Source organism: Macrobrachium rosenbergii, chromosome 51 (assembly GCF_040412425.1).
Source record: "Macrobrachium rosenbergii isolate ZJJX-2024 chromosome 51, ASM4041242v1, whole genome shotgun sequence".
In the NCBI taxonomy this organism is placed as follows: Eukaryota; Metazoa; Arthropoda; class Malacostraca; order Decapoda; family Palaemonidae; genus Macrobrachium; species Macrobrachium rosenbergii.
This window is the reverse complement of record NC_089791.1, coordinates 53566307-53589776: the sequence shown is the minus strand read 5'-3', so window position 1 is coordinate 53589776 and position 23470 is coordinate 53566307. Positions and strand designations below refer to the sequence as shown.

The window sequence follows — 23470 nt, the reverse complement described above, 5'->3', positions numbered from 1 at the left end:
CTGTATCTGGTCCTCATCCAGCGATATGTATCCCATTAATATAGTATAAGTATCCGTACTTTGATGAATATTGGGGGAAGAAAAAATGAGAACCTTCCAAATTGAAATGATTGAAGACGTCATTTTCATATCCTATTTCGAGAGGCAGTTATCAACGCGTTGATTCCAACTTTATGCCGTTCCGAAACATTAGGCTGCATTCGTCGCAAAAGGAATCGTTGGTTTGCTATCAGGAAACATCATAGCGACCAAAAATTTTGATTTTGAATTTTTTCTTAGACTATGTATTTGCTTGTATTTGTCAATGTTTTGTTGTTGTCTATTGCGAATATAGCGAGTTATTCTTTCATTAAAAGAACATCATTTTCTATTTTAAAAAATCAAGGGAACATCGTTGTGGCCTATTGTTCTTATTATGGGCCATAATTATAACCGAATTTTGATGATTTATGACCCAGACCTCCATTATTGCAGATTTAGTGCAAGAAATTTTTATTTATCACCAAACTGATTTTGGGGATACTTTGCCCTGCTATCTCCTTGCCAGTGTTGATGTTGTACAAATGTTCAAAGGCTGGAAACCCTTCTTGAATTATTCTAATTGTCTTCTAGTTAGTATGCTTGAGCCAGTTTGCAACCTTATCTGTTTGCAAGCAGATTGGAAACAAGAATTTTGTTTATTTGCGCTCAGAGAAAGTAGAAACTGCCTTTATTTTGAAGCTTTGGGTGACCACTGTGGCACTTTAAAATCCTAACTGGCAAACCCTGCTTAACTCAGAGAAGATTTTTGCTGAAATTGTCCTTGCGGAGACCTGCAGAGTTCTGCTGACGGTATTCTCTTGCTCTCAACATTGCACGGTCTTGCATAAAAGTTTAGAAGATTAAACTATGGGAACTTGGGAACTGTTACCAACATTTTGCCCAGTTAAGAGAGGGATATGATATAAGAAAAGACCCAATTTCACAGCCTTCAGGTAAAAGTTGCTAAAAATTGCCCAGCAAGAAGAAATTGCACACTGAACAGTCCGTCTGAGGAAACTTGTACAAGGTATGGATGTTTATTGTCTTATTTTTAGCCATGGTAAAAGGTACAAATCTTTAAAAATTTTTGCCTTTTGAAATTATTATCATAAACTCCTCCTTGTCATTTTATATCTTGGAGGTTTTTACAGGATTTGTCCAATAGTCTTGACTTAGTTTCATTTTTAACTAAACTATATTGGTCATTTAGAATTTAGTTATTATCATTTGATCAGTGTTAAATACTTATTCACTAGCATAGCCTCCTTTTGACCAACATATATATTGGGAATTTTCCACTATTTGGAGTTATTGTAATAGTATCAAAATGATTATTAATGAAATCTGATACTTAATTATGTATATTAATCTTTACAAATTAAACGTGGTCCCCATGCGGTCCTCTCTCCACAGTAAATTTTTCAGAGTAATTTTGATTATATATAGTAGAAATCGCCATCTGTTATATATAAAGTTTATATCATATAGTATATATACATACATACAGGGTCACAGATGGGTGATTTGGAAACCAAAAGGTAAAACAAGATGTATAATTCATTATTTAATTTGTTTCATAATTCCATAGTACATTTAAAATGAAAATCATATCAGGGAAACAATTACATTGTTGATTGAGTGCATATACTCTTGTTCTAGTATGACCTTTGCTGACGCAAGGGTTACGGGCAAAATCAATCTAGATGATAAACTTAGATTGATTTTTTGAATAAACACAGGATTTCAAGATCATATAAAAATCACAAGTGTTCAAACACAGAAATTTAACACCAAATATTTTGACAATTGATTAAAGTTTTGGATTTTAATAAAGTAATCAAAACAGCCATTGATCATTTCTTTGATTAGTGAGCCATTGTTATCCTGTTGAAACCAAATATCCCTAGGTCCATATACCTTCAATTCTTCTGCTTTAAAATCCAACAATATATATATTGGCAGTATGAAAATGCCTCATTTTCCATATAACAAAATGAAATTCAACATATCGTATTTTGACGAGAATACACACACACTGTGAGCGTTTAGGTGTTTTGAAGGTTTATTTATCGGCATATTCAGGTTTCTGACTTAACTGGGGTTTACTGAATCAGCAATTATGAAAATGTTCTGAATCACATAGCATGAATAGATTGGCAGTTCCGATAACAGAAATTGGTGATTTTTGGCGAGTCTCAGGCCAAAACTAGAAAAATCACGTGTTTTTAGATTCCAGAAAATCACTGATTTTGTAAAGATGGTAATGGCTTTGTTTATCATACATGAACGATCCTCCAAAGTAACAGATGGAATTGTTAGTATGTAGAATGCCGTGGGGATTGAAAAGATGAACATAAATGCCTCAATACATATAAAGGTGATGATGATGGGCCAGGATTATACAGTGTTGTTATGTAGTACATAGTTTGCGATGATGCAATTTTGAGTTGCATGCTCGGTTGAACAGGGACCTATTTCCTACATTGAAACGATTATCAAGGAATGACTTATTCATTTTTACATAATTAGATTTAAGTAAATAAAAAAATTCTGTTAAATCAATAAAGTAGTTTGCTGACTGTATTTCCAAGAAAGCTTTCAGAATTTTGGCAAATGAAACCACTGATATTATCTTACTTTCATGATTAACGCCATCACCTAAGATGTCTAAAAATTAGACATTAGAATATATTATATATATATATATATATTTCTATATATAGGGTAATTTACCCATTACATATATATATTTTTTCTTGTACTTAAGAATCTGTAGGTGACTCAAACTGCTCTCAAGTTCTTATCAGTAGTAGATCGCTCACAATTGTAAGTGGAAAATCACTGACATAGATAACCATACAAAAATGTGGGAAACCCAAACGTCCAATCTGTCCACAACTGGTTCGTAGCACGCCAGTCTATTCCAGTTTTCTTCATCAAAAGGCTAAATCCTCTTTTATTTATTTGATAATTCCTTCAAATGCATTCAACAGATTTTAATGCCTCTGTTTGCTGTTTTAAGGCCATTCTCCATCAATCTTTGAATTTGAGTTTATTAATTTGATTTTGAGAGCTTATTTGACTTGTGCCTCAATCATTAATGAAGAACATGGGTCCCTTCGACTTTTTATTATTTGTGTAGTAGATGTGCCAGTTCCATTCAAGTGAGAGCCCTTTCAACGATTCTTGTTAGAGCACTCAAAGATTCTGTCCTCAAACAGAGCCATTTGCTTCATTCACCACTCCGACCGTGAAGGCAGCGGTCCGTGAGAACAATTATATGGTCCAAGTCTGGAAGACCTTCCAAAATTCGGAGACGAGAATCAATAACAGGAAGTCAGAGTGATCTTGTGTTTAGGATTTCCAGCTTCTTCATGGGCACAAACAGCAGCCTCATTTAAGTCATCTCAGATTGGTATCAAAGCAGTTTTTTATCTCAGTGATCAAAGAATACTGTTTACAGTGCATCTCAGTTCTGCATAATCCCTGTTTATCTTGTTAATTTGAAAGCGTTCCTGAAGAGTCAATTCATTTTTCTGCTAAAATTGAGAATTTTTCCTGATTGTGCCATAGAGAAAGAAATTTTGAAAATAGAGAAACTTGAAACCTCATAACAAATATATTGCATCCTTATTTCTAAAGGTACAGTATCCCATAAAACTTTGAAGAAAATCAATCTAACTTTATCAATTATGGGTGAGGTAATGTTAACAAGCTCAAGACAGACTAGTGGAAATGGGTATCTCATTAAATATAATGGTCTCTTTTGGTTCTATAAAGAAAATGAGTCTTTAGAATGTCTGAACAGATGGAGTCTCTGGGATTGTGGTACACATTGTCTAATTTCTCTAATTACTTTGGTGGCAAGACAGAACAAGCCAGGTCCAGTTAGTTCACATTTTACCCAGACAGACATAAACAGGCACAAAAAGATTTATCGGCTGTTATTATAGAGATCAACAGTGTTCCAAGAAGGTCCAATGCATTAATACACAGTATTATTCTCAAAATTTTTACATTTATTGAGAATTAATTTGCTCATGGCATCCATATCATTAACTTCACTTTATTATTTTAAAACTTATACCTGATTAATTAAATCAAATACAAAGGTGTCAAAATATTGATTGATGACTGATGTATTTTACAAAATGTTCAAATAGATAACCGGTTGAAAAAGTCCATTAGGGTATCCTGCAAAGACAAAACTTTCAGCAGGCCAAATTAGAGTGATAGTGATGTCACAGACTTCAAGAACGAAGTATGCCAAAATGCAAAATATTGAGCTGGTTCTGGGAGCATGAAGGACAAAATATGTTTCAGCCAGATTATATCACTTTGCTCATACCCAGGGGAAAAGATTACCCAGCATCTCCTAAAAAAGGTTATCTGACAATCTTTCAAGACTTTGCTCAGACAACACTGCTTGAGGAAACAATGATATCAGGGACAGTCCTAGCAGCAAGACACATTAGAATCACTATAAGAGATTTGTTTTATCAAAATAATGACGGGAAGATATAACAGTACAAAACATAGGTATTATTATTATTATTACAAATAATTACATTTTATTATAAATACATTTTCACAATGCTTGAACAAAATTATAACATTAGATCACTCCTTACAAAATGTACTAATTTTTGACCAATGGGCATTGGCTTTCAGGAAATAAGAGAGCAACCATTTCTTTAACATGAAGTTCCAAATTGGAGGAAGAGGAGCTCGGACCAACTGCAGCCATCAAGTTCTGATGACTTTGGGGTACATCAGTGACGTTATCTTCAATTGACCCTCCACCCTGTGCTGAAGACATACATTATCCTGAATGATCCATGCATTCTGCAATTATCAGGGAACTCCAAGGCCACACCAGGAGAGATGCCTGGACCCTTATTAGGCATTGACATGAATTTTTATGTTCACTCAAATGACGTGAATTTACAAAAAGTAAGATGCTTTGTTTTTGTATTTCATTGAACATATTGCTTCCAAATGGCATTTTACTTTTCCTCATTCCATTACTCAAGATCATGGAAAGGAATTGCTCAACTTAGCTAATAACTGTTTGGGGTCCTTACTCCTGTCATCTGTAATCATCATTATTAGGCAATTTGAATTGTCATAGGCCTTCCATCCACTTTCCAGATACACAAGTTTTTCTTTATTAACTTCTTCAGGTTTTGAATAAAATGAAAGAACGGTAAAAAGTTAAAAAACGACCAGTCTCACTCCAAAGATTCCATTAACTGAAATGGGCTCTTTCCCTACAGAGTTTCATCAGAGTCTCATAAGACATTATAGTTTTAATACATTGGTGATATATTGTTTTAGAGCAGATCAAAACAGTTGTCGTCTGTGAGCTTAAACAACTTAGGTAAGAAAAGACACTGGTCCATTTTTCATAAACAAAGGTAAAATCTCCAGAATAATTTAACAAATCACACGCATTTATATGATATTTACTGAATTTTAAACATTATAACACTTAAATAATTTGTGTTATCTGATATATATATATATATATATATATATATATATATATATATATATATATATATATATATATATATATATATATATTGTGTATATATGTATATAATATATATCCACATTATATATATATATATATATTCCAGGATATATATATAGGAATATATATTTACGAAGCCAAATACATATTTCAACGAGTTCGTACATAGGAATCTGCACGAGAAGTGTTTATTTTATACTATCCACCCTAAACGGGTAAATCCTGTTTTTATTACTGAGGCGACCTTTAATGGCTGAGGTCATTACGAGGCCGAAAAAAAACGAATCAGACGATTCCGGAATCCGAGTCCCAGTCAGAAAATCTATCGCATTAGACGATTAATAGTTGAAAAGAATAAAGATTATTATAGTTTGCCTTTTATTTCAGCGAAGTTCGACAGGTGAATTGAGTTTTAAAGGTTTTAGAAAAATTATTGATTTTCCTTGTTTACATTTTCATTTTGGCTTGGCAAAATTTTTTATAAGGTATCTTTTAGTACATTTCTGTTACCAATGATTAGATTATCACTAATGTAGACAAAATTATTTAATGTATATATTTATTCAAATTCTATACAAGTCATAGATAAAGACTCTTTAAAATTGGTAAAGAAAGTAATTCAAAAATTAATAACAATTCTAATGTTGAGTTTGTAAAATAAATATATTTTATTTATTTAAAATTTTGGGAAAAATTCTACCCAATTTATCCATGCCCCCATTTTTATTAAAGGTGTAAATTTTTAGGACAGAAAAGTATAGTGCGAAAATGAACTGTTTGGGAAACTAAAGAGTTACGCTAGATCAGACCTTTATGAAAACCTCTAATGTACATCTTGGACGACCCATAACCATTCATTCATTCATCAGTGCATTTTTATTTATGTAACACGTATTTTTAATTTTTTTCTCATTCATTGTGAAAGCTCTGTATGGTATTTGGCTCAAAATTCCATTATTCATTGAATATTACAAGATATTACATTTTTGTAATTCATGTTTCCTATACTGTATCAGATCCCTTGACTGCTGGGCTTGCCACTGATGATGATGCTGTGTCGTTAGGTGAGGATCCTATCAATAGCATTAGTTCAGGTAAGAAGAAAAGAACCTTATTTTGACAGTATATTTTATAGGTTATAAATCCAATATTGCAATAATAATTCTGAACACCTGAATTAGACCTCAATCCCACTAGCCCAAAACAACTCTCACTACCCGTCCCACCATAGTGGAATTTAACAGTCAGCATTACCACCCGTGCAGGCAAAATCTGTCACTTGAGCTACCTTTTTCATAACAAACGCTTATAACGCTGAGACAGGTGCAGCGCTGGCACGCCCCATTTTCACTAATTGCTTTTTGTTCACTGCTGGTTGTTTCCTTCTGCAGTGCAAGGTTTTAACTTATTGCCCGACTTCTCTTTACAGTATTTGGACCTGGTGAAGACCTGGATTGTATTTACCGGTTTCTTCTCCTGGTTTTTCTGGATATCTTGATGTGGAACGCTTTTGATTTGACCCGCTGGTTCCCGGGTCCCGATTGGCCACGGACTCTTTCACCTTTTACTACCGTACATCGCTTCGACGCCGGCCCGACTGCCCCATGACTGTGGATGCTGGCGCCATCCTTCTTCTTCCTGCCAGAGACGATGAGTACCTTGAGACAAGATAGACATCCCCATCAGGTATGTGTGAAGGTTAAATGTGATGTCCAGACTCATTATGTATGAATGTCTCATTGAAGGCACAAGAGAGGGATGATTATATTCGTCATTGCAAGTCTTTGGTTAGTAAACTGCAGACGCCGGTCGATTCTCGCGCCTCAAGTGTCCTGCACTTCACAGATGCCAGATTGATGGATTAGCAGTTCAGTGGTAGTCAAACAGATAGAGTGATAGGATTGCAATTAGTAAGGAAAATTTTAATAGCTAGTCTTCTTCAGCATTTGTCAGATAGGATAGTAATAGCATTAGGATGTCTAATTCTTTTTCCTTTCAGCTCCCCTGCTCTGTTCCAGAACCAGCCCTAATTGGTGTGCTGAGGGTAATGGGCAGAACCGCAAGCTCTCCGAGTGGGTAGGTCTGTTGCCCCTTGGCGCTGAGCAGCAGTGAAGGATTCCCCTCACCCCTTGTAATATTGATAAATTTAATTTTGATACTAGATCAAGATCAGGGGTGGGAGACAAAGAAGATAGATTTGGGTTTGCAGTGAGGGAGAAGGTTTTAACGGGTGCAGTGTCGCTCTCCTGAACGGGTTCTGCTTCTGGTTCAAGTGATTTTTGTGCTCTGACAAGAGTTTCTCCATCATCTTTCTTTCGATCTGACCTGCCCCAAGTCAATGTTTCAGCATGTGGAGCAGAATCCTTCTGCTTTTGCTTCTAACTCACTTCCAACTGTTTGTAAATTTCCTACTTTAGTTTCCCCTTCCCTGTATTGTCCACTCCATCTAGTAAGGCGGATTATGATGTGCCCTTTTCGGTTCTAAAGCAGTTTTCTAGGACCTGGCATTGATGTGGTAGGTTGTAAGATGGATTGCTGGTTTTTTTCGAATGGTACAGAATCTGAGGTTCCATTTTTTTCGAATGTTTTCTCTAACATTAGAGAGTATGTGACACAGTAGTGCCCAGAATCATGTCGATATGTTTTCAGGATTATTGAGGGGTCCAGATCTGGTGTATCCTTTCTGTCCTTTTTTTTTTTTTTGTCTCAGTTTTTTCAGTTATCTGTCCCATCTCCTGCTCCCACATTCTGTTACTCCCTTTTCAGTCTCCCCTCAGCCTCTTCTTCTTCTTCCGGTTTTCCTGTGGCTTCTTGTACTCATTTTTCCTCCTTCGATTTGGCTCCTCCTCTCAGGTAACTTATGTTCGTCTCCTCTGCCTCCCGCCTTTTCCTTCCTTAGTACAGTCTTCTGGTAGGAGGAGCTCGACAGTGAAACCCTGTTTTGCAGATTTTAGCCAGGGGTTCTTGTTCCATCCCTCGGGTATGCTTAACCCTCTGCCTCCGCTTCTGGCGACGGTTGTCCTGGCATCAGGTATTTCACAGGGTTTTCCTGCCGATTCCAGCTGGTTTGCGCCCCCAGTTTTGAGAGCTTGTGGTACCTTTCTTCGAGCGGTCCCAGCTCATCGCCTGCATTCGAAAAACTTTGAGTTTAGCTTTTACCTCTTTCATTCTCCCTCCTTCATCTTCTTCCGTCCTCTACAGTTGTTTTGTTTGCAACGATCCTCCCCAAGATTTAACAATGGGTTTACTACCTCACTCGTCTTCCTTGGTAATAATGGGGAATCGCTTCGGGTTTTTTTTTTTTATTGGTTTAGCCTTCTTTTCCCGGGCGGGTCCAACAATACGGTCCAGCTCCGGTACCATTAGGTGCGGGTGCGCAGCATTCTGTTAGGTGTTCCGATTATGACTCTTCATCGTTATCCGGGTTTTATTCCAGTGCCTCCTCCCTTTTGTCAGTCTTAGACCGCTTTGGACATTATGAACAGGATTTTATCCGTAGGCAGGAGATTCTGGTGGACGGACGAATGCCCTCAGCAGTACATTACAGACACATGCTTGTGTATGTTACTTCATCGCACTCTCAAGCAAGAGCTCCATCTCCCAGTTTTTTTTTTTTTTAAGACACACAAACCAGCTCCCGCCTCTTTTTGTGTTGGCTGGTTTGGTTCGACCGTTAGACAGGCTGGAGGAGGTGGGCTAAGCATCGGTAGTGGCTTCTAATAGACAGGACTTTCTTCTCTCCTCCGTAGGACGACGACTTAGTTCGAGGTAACTCTTCGGCAGGCCAGGCCCTCAACTGAATCGGCTGAGTGTACTTCTGTTTCAAGTCTCCAGCATCGCTTCGGCTCGTGAGAGACTTCTTTAGAAGCAGGTGCTTGGGGGATGTGCTGCAAGAATCAGACTGAGTGCTCTTGTGCATTCTTTCTGGTTGATGTCAGGCTTTACTGTAATGAGGTTCTAAAGAGTGACGGCCAGGTCCCTTCAGATCCAAGGCTGCTGGCAGCCTAATAAATTTATCTCGCGAGGGTTTGGCTCACCAGGCGAAACTCTGGCTTTGCTTCACAACGCTTGGAGCAGGAAAGTCAAAATTTATCTTGGTCATCTTCCCCCTCAGTATCCGATCGCTCATAAGAGGGGATTGCTTTAGAATACCATTAATCTTAGCTGATTCTTGTTCAAGGATGATGATGATGTGATGATGTAGCCGCATGACAAAACATGGTTTCTTTAACTCATGTCTCCAGTGTCGGTGAATTATACATTGCCGAGATACAGAAAAGTTGAGGTATCTAGATGATACAGTGTTGAAGTATCTAGACGATCCTTAACTGGCCTCCAGAGGAGCTAGTAAGAGTTGTGGAAATTGTATGGAATTTTAACATATTCAGGTAGGAGGATTCTCTCTTCCTTTGAGGGTTTTCAACCCGAGAGAGAGTCCAGCCGGGTCCTTCACAGATAGAAGGGTTCCATCCAGCAGGGAACGGCCGGTACCAGCTTCTGAGACTCTAGGGAGAATGCCCTCTCTGTCTCTCTCTCTCTCTCTTTTAATTCCAGGGTCTCTTATCTCCAATGCGCCTCTTCAGGTGTGTCTTAGGAATTGCTGGGACTTCCACAACGAACGCAGTTATAGTCGGGAGCGCATTCTTGCCTGTTGATCGTTTCTGTAGGCTGAAGAAATGCATCTGACAGGGGAAAGGTCTATTGACTCCTCTTCCTGACATTCTCCATCTGTACACAGATGCCTCAGATCAAGGTTGGGGAACAACCTTGAGGAAACCTAGAGGCCTCTCGGGAACGAGTGTCAATAAATCTTCGGGAAAATCAAGGCTGTAAAGGAAGCCCTCAGTTGTTCTCAGTCTTAGTGCGCTTACAGAGTAGTGGCTATGTTTGTTTAGTGTAATTGCTGTGTCGATTCGAAGAACTTGGAGGGAGAACAGGCCAACAGAACTCAATACTATAGCACAGAGAGTCCTGACAGGGTGAAAAGAATGAAAAGGTCTCTTCTTCCCAATTTATATCGGAGTCTCAACGCACAGGCAGATTCGCTTAGGTCGCCTCATTCAGGCATTGCGGGGAGAGTGGACTTTGCCTGAAGTAATATGTCGGGCCCTCCGGAAGTGGCCAGCAACTGTCAACTTATTCGCATGACATGATTAAACCATCGCCTTAACGGATTATTTCACCAATGGTGGTCCCCATTTCAATAGTCAAGGTAACTTTACAAATTGGAATCACTTGCAAGTGTACGCCTCTTCTCCATCCCGCCCATTAATCAAGCTGGAAATCACTGGAGAGTGTCAAGACGACGGATTCTAATAGCTCGCTCACCATAACACGCTGGTTTCCAGAACTTTAGAGCTCTCACGAAGTTCCGCATGGTCCTACCCATGCGAGACTTCTACCACCAGACTTAATCGCATTCTTCTATTATTATCCAAACCTTTATGCTGACCTAGTTGCAGTGGCAACTTAATGAGAGAGAGCCGCTAAAACAGTCTGGACTCCCTAAAGCTGTGTCCACATAGTTTTCTTTTAGCTTGAGTAAGTCAACCCATAAGCCTTACTAGGTTTCAGCTGGATAAGGTATAGAAGTTCGCATTGTGGAGAAGGGTCATTCCATCTCTAGACCTCTTCTATAGCCAAAATAGCTGATTTTCTTTTATTCCTTCAGAAAGTCAAGGGTCTTTTCAGATTTGGCTATTGCTGACACGGCTCAACGACAGAAGGTACAATTGGTTTCTATCAGTGAAGTTTCAATTAGTAAGATAATCAATGATTTATTATGTTCTTTTAAGATTGAACGTCCTGTTTTGCCGACTCGGGCCCTCTCCATTGGGATTTATTGAAGTACATTATATATTTTTCTTGTGTTCCTTCTGCCTTTGAACTCATTGAAGCTATAATGTTAAGGCACTGACTAGCAGTTGCTTTTTCTTATGGCTTTAGCCCAGCTAAGGGTTGGGCGAGCTGGGCAAGTTCTAGGTTGGGTTCTATGTGAGAAATGATAAGTATTTGCCTGCCTTCGAATTACATTGAAGACAGAGTGAGGTTAAAACTCTGACTCATTCAGCTTAAAGTTCTTTATCTGCAAGTGTTCATTACCGTGATCCAGCCGAGATATCTTTTGTCCAAAAAAGTGGGCATTAAAGTCTATTTATCAAGGTTGGGAAACTCCACGTCACTTCTGCACACCTTCTTGTCTCTCCGCGAATCCTTCCGCCCACTGTCAAAGATGCTATTAGTTACTTTCAGGGAGAGGTGTTTCAGGCTTCTCAGGGTTGTTCTTCATCATCTTCAGCCCTGTTTCCCGACATGAAGTATTCAAGTATGTCCACTTCATCTTCCTTTCCTGGTGAAATTATTCAGTGCTGTCTATTCTGGAAGCAGCTACTTGGAAAGTCCGTCTCAGTGTTCATTTCTTTACTTAGAGACATTTGATTCACCTCATATGTAGTTAATGGAGTCTGTTATCTAGGGTATGTTCATTTAGCTGAGGTGGTATTCGCTAGTGCGAGGTTCGAGGGTTGTTCTCATAGTCCCATGTAGTGGCAAGTCTGTTATCTCGGTCGTTCATTTATTGGAGGTGGTATTTGCTTAGTGCAGAGGTTTGGGAGGGTTATTCTTAGTCCATGGGAAGTGCTAAGTCTATTATCTAGGGCTGCCATTTATTGAGGTGATATTCGCACTTAGTGAGGAGGTTCTTAGGTTAACCAGATAGAGGAATTCCTTTTAGTCTTTAGAATCGTAGGCAATAGTGATAGTATAATAACATGAACTTAGGTTTAGTACATTTAAGTATCTTGGTCTTTGATAGTTTCCCCTCGAGTCCCGAGGGTGCTCTGGTAGGCTAGGGTATTTAGTCGGGCACCAAGATACTTCTTCACTGGGTCGATTGTTGGGCCTTATCCGAGGATCAGCTGACTCGGCACACTGCTTCATTTCCTCCATATTTTAGAGGCCATGAATAGCCACATGGGAGGTCAGTGGACCAAGAGTACCAACCTGACTGTTTCCATCAGCACTCTCCAACATGTCTCTTCACTGGAAAAGCATTGATTGATATGGGTGAGGTATGACTAAACGGATATCTGGCGCAGAGCAGATTGGTGAGCCACATCTCTGCTGTTGTCAAAGTGGCGTGGCACAGAATTGATCCCTCTTCCTCTAAATGCTAATTGGGCTAATTCAGGTGTTCAGGAGTGTATTGCAGCATGAAGTTTTACATTAAAGCTATTATTGTAATACTTACCTGAACACCTGAATGATTCCCACTCTCCTTTCCCCCACATCAGTTTTGACCTTGAGTAAAGCACTTGATTTAAAAATGGGGCAGGTCGGCGCACACCTGTGTCAGCTTTGCTAACCGCTTGTTTGGTAGCTTAAGTGACAGATTTTACCTGCAACGTTAGTAATGTTGGTTGTTAAATTCTTCTACCTATAGTGGACGGGTAATTGAGAGTTGTTTGGGCTAGGTGGGATTATGGCTAATCCAGGTGTTCAGTTCAAGTATTACAATATTAGTTTTATTATGAAAACTTCATTTTTACACATATTTACCCAGAACACATTACTCAGCCACTGGGGCCCTAGAGGGTGTTTATCACAGGTAACTGTTAAAAGGTTCATTTTTATATATACTTACCAAGTTATGTAGCTATTAGTTTCTACTTTAATGGCAGCTTTAGAATTGAAATTCGCGGTAGCGCTTTTTGTTTTGGTGCAGCTAAGTGCCACGCCCACTTCCGGCAAAGTATAGGTACAACATAGCTGAAGAGCTCAGTTTGTTTCTGCCGCTCAGTGACCATACATCGGTTGTTCAGCAGCTTTGTTTTGATTTTCACAAGTATTCACCGGATGGTTTTGATTGTTATCGAAGGGTTTGGTGAGGTATTCTTTACTTTGGTAGCCTCTGCGCTATTTTTTATTAGCTTAGATAAGCTTAGCTTAGACTTTTGTGGATTTTTTACTTACTATGTCAGACTCGAATGTGTCTAGTAGCCAGTGTTGTAGCAAATGCTGCAATACTAGGTTGACTTCTTGTAAATATGATGCTCATTCAGTATGTTTTTGTTGCCAAGGACAAATTTGTTCTCCTGACTTGACATGCAAAGTATGTAGAGACTGGGATGAAAGTAAATGGAGAATTTTGACTGCCCATTTAGTTAAGCTAGAGAAGGCTAGACATAGAAAGGTAGCTGCTAGAGCCAAGGCTAGAGCTTGTGTCTTCCACTCCTAAACCGGTCCTTTCAACACCTGTGACTACTCACTCGCCCATCCCTATTTCCCTTTCACTTCCTGCTACTTCGTTACCTGCCTCACATCCCTCTGAACCTAGTGCCATTGCCAGTCTCGAAGCCTGGATCAACAAGAAATCTGATGTGTTAGTGAATAAGGGCGCTAAAATAGGAGCTTCAGTAAGAGTCCTTTTGGACAAGGCAAGTGGTGAACCTGGTGCAAGTTTCGGTGCAAGTGTTGTGTCAGTGGAGGGGTGGTTACTTGTCCCACCGATGCTCCTAGACAGAGGTCCCTGCCAGACTCCCCTGCACCTGGGAGGAGGCAAACCGTAAGTCCAAGGGAGGTCGGTGGGGTTTGCCCAGGAGTAGTTGCTCCCTCAACCAAACCTGTTGCTATTTCCTAGGTTATGATGGCTATGCGCTGGAAAGGTGTCCCAGTGGATCACACCTTATCTTCCAGTGGTTCTGATTCAAATGAGCCTAAAGGACACGGTTGGCATTTTCATGATTCCTCCAGGGCTTTGAAGAGGTATGTATTGGAGGATCAGAACTCTTCAATCCCTCGTACGTGCCATAGGGACCAAGAGTCCTCTTGTAGCTATTGGGACGATGGGGAGCTCCAAGTGGATACCGAGCTCCCAGTGGCTTGCAAGCTCCCATTGACTTCCAAGCGCCAAGTCTCTCACAGTCATACAAAGGGAGCAGATCGCCCCATGGGATCAGAGCTCCCAGTAGCTCCTAAGCGTCCAATGGGATCAGAGTGCCTAGGGGTTCTCGATCCATCTCCCAGTGACTTCTAGCTCTCATGCAGGCTTTGTCTATGCTTCCAAAGGTTCGTCTGATTCGGATGTCCCGATAACAGCAGGCCAACCTGTTTCTGGGCCCTCTGTTAAGATTCAAGATACGAAGGCTGTACAGTAAACCTCCCATATGCGCGGTCTCATGGTTCGCGGACACCTGTTTGCGGATTTCTCCGTGGAACGGATGTACACATTATTTGCGGAAAATTCGCCCATCCTCGGTATTTTTCACTGAGAAATATTCACTGATTACTGTATTTTATATATATTTCATATAATTTTCATGACTAAATGCACTTTTTGTGATAAAACTATTAAAATACTCGGGTATAAGCATTTTTAAAGTTTTTTTTTTTTTAAACTATCAAAATAGGCAGTTCTATGTGTTTTTAAAGGGGTTTTAAGTATTCTTGGATTTTAGCTATTCGCAGGGATGTGGTACGCATCCCCCGCGAATATGGGGGTTTACTGTACATTTGCCTTTTGTCCCAGAGCACCCTAAGATTCTTCACTGCTTCCTATTAATCAACGGTTGGACAATACCCTGGAACTTCTGAGGAAACCTTCATCTTCTCCTCAGAAGCCAGAGGAAACTCAACAGGACTTGGCACTTTCCGCTATTTCTTCAGCAGAAGAAGAACCGGAACGGGAGCAACCTTCGTCATCATGTGCATCCCTCTTAAATTACTTTGTTTTGTTTTTCTTTGTGCTTCTCCACTGTGGCACCTTCTTCACCTGGGTCTTCCAGCAACCTGTAGGATCTGCTAAACTCCCAAAGATGGCTCTTTCAGTTTCTTCCAAAAAGGTTTCAGCAGGCTGTCCAAGAAGAGGGAATTAGGCAAAGCTGTGTTTTGTTCCCTTTCTTCGCGCCTGTCTAAAAGGAAGTATGTTTTTTATGCAACCGGAAGTGCCGTCCTTGGTGGTCTCTGCCTCCTCCCAAGGGGACTTCTCCAGCCTGATTGATCCTGCTCATAGATCGGCTTTCGACTTAGCCAAGATCATGTTTTCTGCTACAGAACTCGACCTTGAGTGAAGGACATGTGTAAGATCTTCGAAATCTTCAGTTTCCTGGACTGGACAGCAGGTGCCATGACGAAGAAAATTGAAGATTGCTCTTCGCTGCAGGACATTTCTGCAGCAGATTGGCTCAGGGTACTTTCTTGTGCTGATAAGGCTATTAGATACAGGGCCTAAGAATTAGCTGCTCTCTTTTCTACAGGCATGCTAAAAAAAAAAGGGAGTTGTGGTGTTCCTTCACCACTGAAGGAGTTACCCCTTCACAGAGATCCTCTCTTCTCTTTGCCCCATCGGATAACAGTAGCCTTTTCCCTCAAGCTACAGTAGAACGGGTGGCTACAGAGCTCAAAAAGAAAGTGACCCATGACCTTCTAGCACAACCGGCCAAGTGACCGAAGGAGTTGAACTGTGCTGTTTCAGTGCCTTTCAGCCCTAGACCTTTCTCTCCCCTTCAACCACGGCCCTTTCGAGGTGGCAGAGGAAGTGCACAATCTCATCCACACTTGAACCCTAGATCCGTCCAACCCATCACGAAGAAATCCTCCTCAAGACCTGCCTCTAGCAAGTGAGGGTCCGGTCCTCTGTCTCCCAGAGGGCATCAGATTCCTTCATTTTTGGAAACAATGGGAAGCCAGATCAGTGGAACCATGGGTACTTCAAGTACTCAAAGAAGGGTATTCGATCCCCTTCAACAATGAGAGACCTCCTTCGACGTCTTCTTCCAACGCCTTAAAGGCGTACTCAGAAGGCGTGGAGAGGTTTTCGTCCCCCTCAAAGGAGGTTTCAGCTCTTCTACAGAAAAGAACAATACAGGTGGTGGAAGACTTATCATTGTAGGGGTTTTACAACCGCCTATTCATAGTGCCCAAGACATCGGGGGTGTTGGAGACCTGCCCTGGATGTAAGTGCTCTGAACTTCTTCGTCCAAACCACGAAGTTCAAGATGAAGACAAAGAACTCGGTTCTCACTACGATTTGTCAAGGGGACTTGATGGTATCCATCAACATGAGAGATGCTTTCTTTCATATCCCAATATACCAGGATTCCAGGAAAACCTGAGGTTTGTATTCCAGGACAGGCTTTTCCAGTTTCGGGCTCTGTGCTTTGGGTTGTCCACATCCCCTCAAGTCTTCACCAGAGTACTCACCCCTCTTTCGCGATGGCTTCACCTAATGGGCGTAAAAGTATGCCTAAATCTGGACGACTGGCTCCTACGATCGTCATCCCAGAGGAAATGTACGGAGTACCTTCTCAAATCTCTTCAGTTAACCCAAAATTTGGGCATTCTAATCAATTAAGAGAAATCCCAATTAGTCCCTTCTCAGTTGATAGTCTATTTAGGGATGAAGATAGACTCTCGGAATTTTCTGGTTTTTCCGTCTGTCAAGAGAATACTTGTAGTCGTGCACCCAGAAAATCCATCACTTTCTAAATCTACAGTCCTGCTCTGCGAACAACTGGATGAGTCTTTTAGGAACCCTCTTCCCCACTGAGATGTTTGCACCATTAAGGAGGCTGCATGCGAGACCTTTACAGTTCTTCCTAAAGGCCAGTTGGAATAGAAAGACTATTCCAGACTTCTTTGTATTCCCTATCTCACCGGAAATAAAGGAAGACCTTCGGTGGTGTCTTGAAGTAGGGTGATTCCTTGTAGGAAAATCCTGGCTTCAACTGAACCCGAGCCTAACATTGTTCTCCCACATCAGATCTGGGTTGGGGAGCAGTACTAGGACGTTTGGAAGTAGCAGGAACGTGGTCTCTACAAGAGAGTAAGCTACACATAAACCTGAAGGAACCGAAGGCAATTCATCTGGCGCTTCAGCATTTTGCTTCAGTGACTCACGATGCAGTGGTAGCAGTTCATTTGGACAACACATCTGCTCTAGCATATACTTCGGAACCAGGGAGGAACACACTCCTTTTCGCTGTGCAAAGTAGCCAGAGATCTTCTGGCTCACAGCAGCAACACCCAGATCCTCACCTGCTCTGTTCAGGGCAAGGTGAACGTATTAGCGGATGAGTTGAGCCGTTGCAAACAGGTTTGACCCACAGAATGGTCGCTGAATCCACAGGTGTGCATTGACCTGTGGAAATGGTGGGGAAAGCCATTGGTAGACTTGTGTGCAATGTCCATGAATCATCACCTCCCCCTGTATTGTTCTCCGGCGCCAGACCCTCAAGTGTGAGCAGCAGATGCGATGCTCCAGGACTGGTCAGACCTGGAGGTATACGCTTTTCCTCTGTCCAGTTTAGTGAGGGAAGTCATAAACAAGTTCAGGACTTCCCACAACGAGTCAATGATTCTGGTGGCCCCTTTTGGCCTAAAAAGGAATTGTTTCCAGACCTTCTAGAGCTCTTGTCAGACTTTCCACAGCTCCTTCCACAGAAGAAAAATCTGCTTAGACAACCTCATTTGAATCGCTTTCATCAAGGCTTGTCCACTCTCGCTCTGACAGGCTTAGACTGTCAGGAAGCATGTCAGAGCGAAAGTTTTTTTAAGATAGGTTGCAAATGCTATTGCTAGATGTAGACGCAAATCTTCCAAGCTCTACCAAGCTAGGTGAGCAGTATTTCGCAGATGGTGTAAGGGAGGTGCCATCTCTTCTTCTGAAACATCTACAGCCCAACTAGCAGATTTTTTACTCTGCCTGAGATCTTCCCGAGGTTTGTTGACACTTTCGACGATCAAAGGCTACTAGATATATGCTTGAATTCAGTGTTCAAGCATAGAGGTTTGGACCTTTCTTCAGACCCAGATATTTCAGACTTAAGTCATTTGATTCCATGAAACGGAATGCTCAGACTCCAGTTTCTTGGAACCTGGATGTAGGACTGCATTGATTGTCAGGTCCCCCTTTTGAAGCGCTTCACACATCTTTTAGGGACTTATCCAGGAAGACTATTTTTGATTGCCTTAGCCACAGCAAGACGAGTCAGTGAATTTAAAGCACTGGATAAACAGGTTGGTTTCTCCCAAAGAGATGCATTATGTAGGTACATCTTAGGGTTCCTAGCGAAGAACGAGAACCCTTCTAATCCGTGGCCTCATTCATTCTCTGTTAAGAGTCATGCAGAGTTGGTTGGACCTTCGGACCAAGAGAGAGTTTTATGCCTAGTGAGAGCATTAAAACATTACCTCGAGAGAACTAAAAAGATCAGAGGGGATTTTCTTAACCTCGCTCAGTTAAAAATCCTTTGCGTCCTCTCTCCAAGAATGCCCTCTCCTACTTTTAGAGAGATGTTATTGTGGAATCTCTCTTGGGGATCCAAGAAGATGGTTTACCTTTGTTAAAGGTAAAGGTCCATGACATGCAGGCAGTAGCCACATCGCTGGCTTTTAAGCTCAATCTCTCTCTTTCTGCTATAATCCAATTGACTTATTGGAAGTGTCGCTCGATCTTCGCCAACCATTATTTGTGTCATGTCGAAAAACAGTGTTTGAGGACTACAGTATGCTGGGCCTGTTCTCCGCAGCTGGCTTGGCACTAGGGAATGAGGGGTAGGAGCAATACTTCTATTTTCCTCTATCTCCTTGCCTTGTTTAAGGTCGTTGAGTTATTTTGGAAGCCTGGGGGTACTTGGAACGTGGAGCACCCTCCAGTCTTTGATTTTAATGGACAGGTAGTGTTTTTAATTGGTGTTCAGTTAACATGGTTTTTGTGGTTATTTTGGTTGTATTTTTTAAAAAAGGGCAATTGTTTTGTTTAGCTTTGTCAGTCATAGGAGTACTCCCTGACTACAAAGCTCCCTCTGAAGTATGGGCAACTCCTGACATTACCGGTCATGCCCCTAGCTCTCTCCCCAGGTAAGGTTACAACAAGCATTACTGCAATGCTACTAGCTTTTTATCTATTTCAAATGCATTTCCATTTACAGTATAAATGTTTTTGAGTAGTACATGTCCATACTTCCCAACTCCTGTCAATGTGCGATTCAGCTATGTAATTACTTGGTAAGTTACATATGTAAACATGACATTAGTAGAAATTAATAGCTATGTAATTACTTGTAACTATATATAAAACCTTATTTTATTATAAAAATGCCATGTTTGTCTTCTAAAATATTTTAGTTTTATAACTGTTGTTATTTAAGAACCTTATTTTTGACAGTATTTTATATGGTTTATATACATTATGCTTTATGCTAACGACTCGGCCCCTAGAGGTTGTTTACCAGAGCTAACGGTTAAAGGGTTAATTTTTGTGTTCTAAGATATTTTGTTTTTTAGTTACCCTGAGGGTATTTTCAGTTTGGCTGTGATACAAAAATATTGTGATCAGTCATTGAATATTGCTGAAATTGGTGAAAATGATTTAAGTTGGATTCATTAGGTGATGCTGCAGATAGATGGTAATCATGATTACAAAAACTAACGTATTGTCATTTAACTTTTAACTAATACAGATTTCTGCATTTCAGTGCATAGACACAAGTGTAAAGCTTTCATAGTGCTAATTGTAAATACTTCAATATTTCAGGAACTAACGCGGAGAGGCTGAGTGTTCGAAATGAAGATCACTTCAGCGTTGGCCAGCCGGGAAGGGTGCTTGGTGGTGCCATGCCATATGAGCAAGAATGGATCCAGATTTGCAATTGTGCCGGGACCGAATGTATTCAAAATTTGGGAAGGACGGGCGAGATGCGAACGTGCCGGTTTCGTTCGATATGCTGGTTTTTATATTTAGGAGTGTTGCCTGGGGATCATACACAGGTGAGCAATTACCATCAGTGGACCTCGTGTGGTACACTTTAGGCTTTATTTAAGGTTCTCTCAGTGTCCCTTCGGCCCCTAGCTGCAATCCCTTCCATTCCTTTTACTGTTCTTTTCTTCCATCTTTCTTTCTACCCTTTCCCAATAATTGCTTCATAGAGCAACTGTGAGGTTTTCCTCTTGTTACACCTTGAAAACCCCCTTACTCTCAATTTCCCTTTGAGCTCTGAATGACCTAATAGATCCTGTGTTTGGCCTTGGGCCTAAATTTTATATTCCATTCCTATATTCTTGAAAATAAAGTTAGCAGAACATTATGTAGGAAATGCACAACAACTTTTCCTGTAAGGGTCACCATGTATGTCTAAAGGTGCCCCATTTCTCATTTATTTTTTTGTTGTTGCTAATGATGTCAAAAGACCATCTGTTAATTTTACAATCTCACTTTACTACCAAGTCTCTGGCCAGCTGTCCATGTTTTGTTTTTGTTCCTGAAACGTTTTATAGTGTAAGCAGAAACATTAAATGAAATTATAAGAACTGAATAAATTTTTTGTTATATTGTTGAGATTTATTAAAAAATTTTGTTTTCAGTGGCTAAAAGTGGTTAGGGCAGAGCGAGAAAGATATGAAGATGTCAGATTAAGACTTTCAGTTACACCTGATGTGGGAAATGTCGCACTTGATCCATTACTCAATAATCCTCTGTCACAGCATGAACAGGTAAGTCTGTTCTTTTTATCATTTCAATGGTGTTACCTTGAAACTAAAAAATAGTTCTTATTTTGGTGTGTTTTTGGTTGATGTTCACATCATTATTGTTAATAGTGTGCTCAAACTGTCAAAAATGATACTAATATAAAAGAGGATCTAGACCACCAGCCCCAACTTAGGGTCAAAGATGTCTTCAAGGGTTGTGGATGTAAAGTCCCATAGTAATAAAATGAATACTGTGTTAGGATTGACATAACAAGGCCAATGCTAGACACTTTACACACACTTCCAAACATTAGCCTAAGGTGCCATCACTTTATGTATACTTGCACGGTGCCCGTTGGTGAGAGATTACCCCGGGCTAGATGACAGCTCATTTAATTTGCTGTATCATCGTGGGTGTTTAACCATACTCCTTATGTACATGTACAATACTTTTAGAGTTGGCTGTGAGGATTTGTTTGTAATTGGGAGTTGATAATTTGAGGAAGATTGATTTGAAATGTCTGTCTCATATGTTTTGACAAGGGATGCAGTTTAGAATATTAACCCTTTGATTACGGCCAAGATGAGGCCTCACACTTCCCACAATCTGGAGGGTTTTTAGATGGTAGTCACCTGTAGCATGCTACCAGACGCACGAAAACGTAAAAAATCATTATAATAGTGCATGTATTTGTTGTTTTGCCTCAAATTAACCTGTTTTACTTTTATGATAATATTGTGATAGTAGCCATCCGTAATATATATAAAATGTAATTAATTTAACAACACAAATGAATTAACATAGGATAAGTACTATATATTGGGGTATACTGTTGTCAGAGGTATTAGCACTTCAATGATTGCAAATGACGAGTCTTCTTTTTTCTTTTTTTCATTTTCTCTCATTCTGTTTGAATCCATAAAAGACAGCTACATCACAGTTGAATATTATAGTTAAAAATTATTTGTAAATCCGTCAGAAAACTAATTATAAAGAACGTTGATCATTATTATGTTTTCGCTTAGCTAGGCAAAAAAAAAAATGAGATTTATTATTATGAAAGTGAGAGAGACATGAGAGAATAAAAATGTTTACCAATGATTTATTCCTTCTAATTGTACACCAATAACATTGGAGAGTACTCTAATTTCAGTAGGCATAGTTACAACAATGGGTGCAAATGAGCATATCGCTGAATATACATTAACCCCATTTCTGGGTGATATTTTTTAGCAATGACCAAGCACCCAGCTGACAAGGGATACCATACGTAGTTTTCGAAATTCAGAGTTATGAACACTGTGTGAGATCTTATATAAGAGACTAACATTTTGGCATTTGTCTTACCTTGGTTTTGCCATTCAGACATACACACAGAATTGTAAAACTCTCTGGACTATATGTGATTTATGAATATATTTACTAGTTTATGTTAATCATACTTTATATTTCAGCAATATGGAATAACTTCTAATATCTTATTATACATTCTTGGAAATAAATAGGAATTTTACCCATTCAGGTGCAACACATATTTATTAGATGTGTATAGGAATTCCTCTCAGATATCATTTACATTATTTGTGTTACACTATTATTTTAAGACTGCTATTCAGAAGAAATAAATATCTCCGACACTTCTATAATACTGGGAATGCCGTGTTACCATGAAAGTGTTTGTGAGAGAGAGAGAGAGAGAGAGAGAGAGAGAGAGAGAGAGAGAGAGAGAGAGAGAGAGAGAGAGAGAGAGAGAGAGAGAGAGAGACCATATAAATGGTAAGAATGGCAGGTATTTATTTTTCTTGGGTAGGATAGCTGCTGCCAAATGATAAATCAACACAGAAAAATTATACTATCTTTGTGTGCCATATCAAGTAAATAATTTATATAGGTTCAGATTAAAAGGATAAAAGGAGACGTATAATTGTTTCCCTTGAGCCTCTCCTTTACCTGTGAAGATTATTCTAGCAGATTATATGTTTGCAGTTTACAAGTGGTGAATTCTTTTATTTTTGGCCTAAGCAAAGTAGGTAATTGCAAAAAAGGCTATTAGGCATCCTAACAATTTTCTGTAGTCTGAAATTTCCTCAGTGGTTTTATATTCCTTATCTATTCCCCATTCACCTTTTATTCAAACCTTGTCTCCATATTACGAATGGTAATTAGCCACGTGCGAACAAAAAGAAACAACCCCTGGGTTGTAAAGGGATTAGTCATTGTCCCGCACAAATGATACACACTGCATGGTACTCACCCTACCCAGGATTATTCATAGCCTAAAGGAAGCCTTACCAATAATGCCCAACCTCTTCTCTTCTTTTCTTCTAAGTGAAGGAAATGGAGTCAGTATCTTTACTGGAGCAGTAGCAAAATGTCTGAATAAAGTAAAATACTAAAGATAGCAAATTATATGTGTATATATATATATTGTGAGGCTTAGTGCCTGT

General features: G+C 39.8%; 1 protein-coding gene across 1 annotated transcript in view; it reads left to right on the top strand.

Moving 5' to 3' along the window:
* TBC1D5 (TBC1 domain family member 5) overlaps positions 1-23470 on the top strand; it is an 86956-nt gene that overhangs the window by 15250 nt on the left and 48236 nt on the right. Inside the window, exons 3-5 of the mRNA XM_067095548.1 lie at positions 6574-6651; positions 20091-20323; positions 20918-21046. Of these exons, the coding sequence (XP_066951649.1) occupies positions 6574-6651; positions 20091-20323; positions 20918-21046 (440 nt within the window). The remainder of the gene's footprint in view (positions 1-6573; positions 6652-20090; positions 20324-20917; positions 21047-23470) is intronic.